Genomic DNA, 7,272 nt, shown 5'->3' with positions numbered 1-7,272 from the left:
CAGATTTATATCTTAAATCATAAAGGAATTAAGTGGTAAATATGTCGTTTGAAATGGTCTCTCTTTAGATCATTAACATTTTTCGTAAGAAAAACGTCTATATCCGTTGGATTCTTTGATTTAATGTAGGTAACTATGATATCTTTAATTCCACTTCTTCTTCGTTTTTTTCGTAATATTGAAATATGTCTTGAACATCTTTCTTTGGTAAATATTCTAAAGCTTTGAGGAATTGATAATACGATTGCTCTGGTGTTGTTGTGTAGATATATAGTGAATCGAAATCTAAAAGGTTTGGTGTTGTCAACATGTTAAAAGTGAGATGAGTTTTCCCAGAACCGGAACTACCGCATATACACATGAGCATGGGCTTACTAGGAAATATTTCTGAATGATTAAATTTTTTACCCATTTTTTATTATTTTATTTTATTCCAAAAATCAATCCTTAATCCTTTATACTTTGAAAGAAATAATCCTTCTCCAGTGTTTATATTTTTTTTAAAATATTCCTTATTTTTGACTTCCACTTCTCCTGTGTCAATACTATCTACTAATTTATTTAATCCTTGTTTAACAGTTTTCATTGTTTCTACCCCAAATCTTTTTCCTATTATTTTATTGTGCCACTCCTGAACCTTTTTTTGCAGTAGCTGCTTTCATTGCAGCAGCTGCTTTCTTTGCTATCTTTTCTATTTCTAAATTGTGTCTGTTCTTCGGCAGTTGTTACTGCAGCTGCTTTCTTTTCGTTGGCACTACTTACTCCAGCAGCTTCACCACCAGCTATTGCATCCGCCGCGGTAAGACCAACAAATATCAAAGGTAGGGGAAATATAAATCCACCTTTTTTTTACATTTGTGTCAATTCTTTCTAAGTCTATATCATCTCTGACTTTACAATATTTGTATTTATCAATAAGTTTTTTTAGTTATGTTGATTTTTTTTACCACTGAAAGTTATTACAGTTGGGGAATCTGTTTCAACAGCTTCTATTATTTTCATAACTAAAGTTTCTGGTTTCATTTTTAAGGGTGTATTTTTTACTCAATTCTTATCATTCTTCTATCTGCTATTTTAATTAAATGGTTTGCTTTTTCGAGTAGTAAACAATAACCGGTTACATCTCCTTGTGTTTTTTTCAATAAGAATATTTATGTTCACTCCTGTTTTGAAAAGATCTTCTTTATGAGCTGATAGATCAAAACAGAAGATTGGATAATTAATTGCAAAATATACATATTCATACTGAGGTGGATTTCCAAATAATTCACACATGTTTTTATAGTTTCTATACAATTTATTATAATCCTTTGTGGTTGGATTAATTGTTAAAGGTTGGTTAGGATAATTATCGTTGTTTAATCTTACTTGAACTTTATGGATTATAGGATCTTGAGTTTGGTTCATTACCACTCTGAAGACATTATTGTCATTCGTCTGAGAGTCTGGTAAGTTCTTGAAACCAACCATTAAATATCTTGCTGGTTCAATTGATGGTGTTATTACGGGTATGAAAAGTTGGAGATTCGTTATTTCTAATTTTGAATTTGAAGCATTCTCTTCAAAGAATATCTTATCATCGTTGATTTCTCTTTGTAGATGAATTTTATTTGGTAACCCTATGGAAATCTTTTTGTATTCAAACAGACCGAATAAAGGATATAATTTCCAATTTACGTAATTACCCCACCTATTATTCTCAACAACATTATTATACTCGTACTCGTTTTTCGAATCCATGATTAGCTGCTCGTGCTACTCTTTCTATTGTGTCTCGAGCAACAACTCTCACTCAGCATCATTTACGAGATTTCTTACCGGTTCTTTTAAAACACTTCCATCGCTGACACCGGGTATCCAACCTGAGACTGAATTGAAATCTTTAGGATATAAAACTGTTTTCAACATTGTGGTCGAATTCCCCAGGGTGTTTGATGGTTTCTATCGGATTTGAACCAGCTTCCAAAACCATCTCGCTAAATAAAGATGGAAAGAAATTGTTTTCTAACGTTGTATTAGTTTGTGGAACTTGATTCTGAGTGGCGTCTTTGATTTTGAAATCGCATCTGAAATAAGCATCGGAAAGAAGCAACCAATTCGATAATGAATTTGTTTCGAAGGTAATTCTACCACCACCATTCAATTGGGATTTAGAACCAACAGTCGGTGAGATGATAATATAATCCTCTTTTTCTTGTTAAATGAATAACGAATCGGATCGTATAATCTAAAGATTGGATGTAATATTTTATTTGCCATTTTTAAGGTTTAAAAATTAAGTAGAAAATGGTGATCTGTTTTTTTTTCCAAAAAAGAGTTACTAAAAATAACATTACTTAAAACGAGGCTATTAAAAAACGGATGTTATGTTATTTTATATAAGGTTATTTTTAATATGCTTATGGAATGTAGGAATTGTTTGAAGGTGATTTTGGTGTAAGAATTTATGAAATGTAGGGTGTATAGGTGTAAGAATTTATGAAATGAAGGGAGTTTAGGTCTTTTTTAGTGTAAGAATTTATGAAATGTAGGGAGTTTAGGTCTTTTTTGGGACCTTTCAATTTGGTCGCACTTTCCCCATGAAATGAAATGGAATGGGGAATCCCCGTGCGACCAAATTGAAAGGTCCTATACTACTCAAATATATATATGTCGGTCATCAAAGATAAAAGTATGAATGGACATCATAGATCAATAACCTTGGACATGGTAAAACCAAGGTCATGCATGTAAATGGTCAAAATATGAAAATTTTATCAATTGTAAAACCTATTCCCTTTTTAAAAGTAAAAGGCCTAAACAAAATAAAATTCTATCACTTATTGTCCAAAATAGTGATTTATTTTTATGTAAAATTTCGATGGTGACAGATGCACACTTATAACAATTTGAAATATTTAAGTTAAAGGTAATATCGGATATATCTCGTAATGGGCAACCGGAAGTGATATCTAAATTTTGAAAGCTGATTTTTGTTCGCAATCAAAATGTCTATCTAAATGTAAATTTTCAGAGCGATCGCAAAACAATTGTGGAAGTTTGAAAAAGGCTCTAAATAAAATCTCCAAAAGTCAAAATTTGAAATTTCTTTAATTGCTATCTTTTAGACATTAGTTCAAAGTAATGAACAGAACAAAAATTATGATCAAAATAGATTAAGAATTAGAGCAGGTATTAGAAAGACGTAATGAACGGTTAACGTCCTACGTCATTTCCGGTTGTGCTAAGATGCGTCATTTTACATTTAAACAATAGCGACACGCTAGATATAAGAGATAATGGATTTCGGGGAAGGGAGGGTTTGATTCTCCCAAATGTACAGGCCTAGGGTGGAGCAGACACTTTATTTAGAAATCAGGATTAAGGGTTTTGATATTGGGTTTTCTTCTGTTCTTATTCTGATCTGAAATTAGAAAAAATAACTCGCCCGATGGGCGAGAAGTATAGTATCTGTTATGTACTGATTGTTTTTAGTTTACTATGAACAATATTATCATTTAAGTTCTTATTTTTTGAATATGCAACTATCATTTTCTGCTTATAGACATGGGGGAATTTCTCTTGAAGGCTCTTATAGTGGGCATGAACTATCTTGCTTGCTCGATTGCTGGTTGTATTAAACGGGACAACAAAGGGTGCTATGCCTACATTATGATGAATATTTAGTCCTATAGGTCTTGCTGTATTCAATGTCTCAATCCAATGGGCTTCCCTAGATTGACGGAATTTGGTAGTTTCATCTTCGGGCAAGTCAATTTCTATACGCTCATTTGGGATTAGGGCGAGATCGTCTATTGAATGGTCGTCGAGGTTGAAATGATTAGAAATAGGCTTGTCTTTCTTTAATTTGATGTCTGACCTATGAGCATTAAAGCGAGTTCGTAAATTATTCTTAGTTTCTCCTACATATTGTTTGGGGCATTTCTTGCATGAAATTAAATATATTACATTCGAATGTTCACATGTTAGATGTTCCTGGATCGGGTACCTTTTATTCGTAGAGTTGCTTACAAAATAATGAGTTTCTGATATAAAGGGACATGTTTTGCATCTACTGGACAAACATGGAGCACTTCTTAAACATGGAGGTACTTCGTCATAAAGTCTGTTTTTAGCTGCTATCTGTGCTAAGGTGGAATTTTTCATGTTTCGTAAAAATCGTTTAGAGTACCCACGCTCTTTCAGTTTTGAGAAAACCATCGTACAGGCTTGGTTGAAATCAGAAGATCTTGTACAAATTCGATGAAATCGTAAAACTTGTGACTTAATTATACCAGAAAAGGTATGTTTTGGGTGAAAGGAGCTCTTGTGCAAGAGTTGATGAGTATCAGTTTCCTTGAAATACACTTGAATATCCAGTTTATTTGTTTCTGCTATGGAATCTCCCTTAAAGACTGTGGTATCGAGAAAGTCTATGTTTTTGTCACTCTCGTTTGTGGTTAGTTTGATAGAAGGATGGTGGTTGTTGAGAATTTCAAAGAATTCCCAAAACTGTTCGATAGAATAAGTCCAAACCATAAAAATGTCATCCAAAAAGCGTCCGTAAAAAAGTGGGTCAAATGGACAGAGGGGCAACACCTCACGTTCCCACTCTGCCATGAAAAGGTTTGCGTACGAAGGGGCGAATCGTTTGCCCATTGCTGTCCCTGAAGTTTGTAAATATGTTTTACCATTAAATGTGAAATCGTTTCGACTAAGACAAATCTCTAAAAGCTGTAGAATTGCATCGTCGGGTCTGTTTGGATCTGGGTTTCTATTAAAAGCTTTACGAACTGCCGTTAGACCAGTAGTGTTATCGATATTGGTATACATAGAAGAAACGTCCATAGAAATTAAAATAGCATTAGAGGGAACTCGAAGATTTTTGATTTTATTGACAAAATCGGTTGTGTCTTTAAGGTAGGCTCGATGTTGACATGCTAGAGGTAGTAAGAAATGATCAATGTATTCTGACACTGCATATGACTCACTACCACAGTCAGATATAATCGGGCGGCCTTTAGGGATTTTATTCGAGATAAACCACTCCTTGGTTGAATTCTTATGGATTTGAGGCAAAGTGTACAAATGTCTCTCGCGACAATCAGGTTTGGCAGACATATAGTCATATTGTTTCTGTTTGAGATAACTAGTTTTGACTAAATCGGCAAGAATATTGTTAATCATGTTAGCAGTTTCTTTGAAAATTGGTTTCGGTAAAATGGCATAATGTTTAGGATTATTCAGTTGATTTTCTGCTTCTGAAACGTAATCCTCCCTATTCAGAATGACACAACATGAACCTTTGTCACTCTTTTTAATAACAATGCTATCGTCTTTCTTAAGTAAGTTTAACGCTTCACGTTCCACTCGTGTGAGATTAGGCTTTTCGTGTGTTATGGAAAGGTTCACTGTTTGGCTATTCATACTCGCAAATGCTTTCAATATTTCAGGATGGATGGCGGCCTGAGGGGGTGTCAACGTGGATTTAGGAATAAACATTTTTCTAGCACCACGTGGGGGGTGGTTTCGAAAAAAATATATGTGCAGCTAAGATTTCGTTGAAATCGTTCAATGGATGGTCGGACATAATTCAAGTTAGCTATCTTTGGTGTGGGAATAAATTTAAGTCCACGGTCTAAGATTGAATGCTGAAGGGGTGTAAGAATTTTGCGGCTCAAGTTAACTACAGTTTGGCCTAGCGGTGGCCTCTCAGTATTTTTATCCCCAGTAATTAGTTTAAAGACTTACTCGATGCTTGAAGCTGGTGTATCCAAAACAAATAAATGCTGTTTACTGTACCAATGAAGATTATCAACTGGTTCGAATTCTTCTTCGTAGGGTGGTAAGATTGTTGCGCTGTTGATACTGGACTCTATCATCATGTTGTTGAGAGTGTTGAGGTTCTGTTGTGCTTTCTTCGAGATTTTATTTGAAATGGGTATACATGTGAAGAGGATCTTGGAGTTTGGGAAGGTTTTGTTGGCTGTGGCGATTAATTTCTGGGCTTGGATAAAGGAGGTCTTTGGTAGCTGATCACGGTTGTTGAGGCCTACATGAAGAATAATTGGAAGGTCTGGATACACGTCTCGACTTGGATGGAGACTGAGGGGTGGTTTGCTGGTCCAAAAACGCACAGAAGGAAGAAAGGTTGGCGGATCCTGGATCACGTGGTGAAGATTCAGATGGTGTGGAAGGGGAAAACGAGTCTGAAAGTGAAAAGAGAAGGGGAGTGCCCTCTCTACGAGAGTGTTTACCTATGTCTGCTGGACTAGGTGTAGGTGAACTTCGGGCTCGTTTAGGGGTTTGGTTCGGCAGCGTGGTGGCTCTAGATGGTGCAGGTGTAGTGTCCATTTCAGTTGGTAGAGATATGGTTACTCTGGTTTTTGTTTCGTTGATTGTTTGGTAGAACTTGGTGATTACAGCTTGAATGAGACGTTTCCCATAGGAGCGACGGGTCCAGGACAGGGCATGAGAAACGATGCGGTCGACGGCAGGTGATGATAAAGACTTGGTACGAATGGTGGTCAGCTTCTCTTGAAATGTGGTTTGGTAATGGTCGATCAGGACCAGCGTAACCTTAGAGAGCCATGTCCGATTGAGGGATCTAATATTCGCGTCAACAGCTGATGTTTTCATTGCTGGACGGATAAAACTATCCAACTCAGAGACTTTGCGTTTGAAGGTAAACGCTGGTTGGCCTTGCTGTTGAAGGGTAAGGGTTGCCAAATGATGGAGGCACTGCAAAACTTGGAAGAACACCTTCACAAAGGGTTGGTTGGTGGTCGGCGATTGGTAGGTGGTAGAGGTCGATGGAAGACAGGGCCGTTGTAGGGTACGTTATATTGGTTTGGTTGACGATTAGTGTTTCTATGTCTGGCTTCTTGCCAGTGGTTGTTGTAGTTGGGGAGCATAATGAAATTAACTTGAGGTTAGAAAGGAAATGTACAGCGGATGTAACAGGAGGAAACTGTATATGCTAGCGTGAAAATTTGGGGATCAAATTATGCAAATAAGTCAAACTGGGTTTGGAGGTATATAAAGTAAGATGAAAGTTATGATGAATGCAAAAATATATATTTAGGTGATAAATAACGCTAACAATGATGTGAAAACTTATAACAAGTACAACAAAAACTTACGCAATTGACACGAACCGATTTTCGAAATATTATCCTTTTTCAAGTGTCGAGGAATGGTAAACCTGTGATATGTGCACTTTTGGTGACGTGACCAGAATTCGAAAAAAAAACTAAAGCCGTAAGTGCAACGGCGCTGAAGCAGTGCGTTGCA

The 7,272-nt window shown here is 36.1% G+C and overlaps 1 protein-coding gene across 1 annotated transcript; it reads right to left on the bottom strand.

The window, feature by feature from the left end:
* Positions 1 to 1,882: 1,882 nt before the first annotated feature.
* Positions 1,883 to 5,864, bottom strand: LOTGIDRAFT_163191 (hypothetical protein; the record flags this gene model as incomplete). Its single annotated transcript, XM_009059252.1, has 2 exons — positions 1,883 to 2,066; positions 5,731 to 5,864. 2 exons carry the CDS (start codon positions 5,862 to 5,864, stop codon positions 1,883 to 1,885), a joined length of 318 nt encoding a protein of 105 aa, XP_009057500.1.
* Positions 5,865 to 7,272: the final 1,408 nt, after the last annotated feature.

The sequence above is a fragment of the Lottia gigantea genome (genome assembly GCF_000327385.1).
Source record: "Lottia gigantea unplaced genomic scaffold LOTGIsca_38, whole genome shotgun sequence".
Taxonomy (NCBI): domain Eukaryota; kingdom Metazoa; phylum Mollusca; class Gastropoda; family Lottiidae; genus Lottia; species Lottia gigantea.
This window is presented reverse-complemented; position numbering and strand designations above follow the sequence as displayed.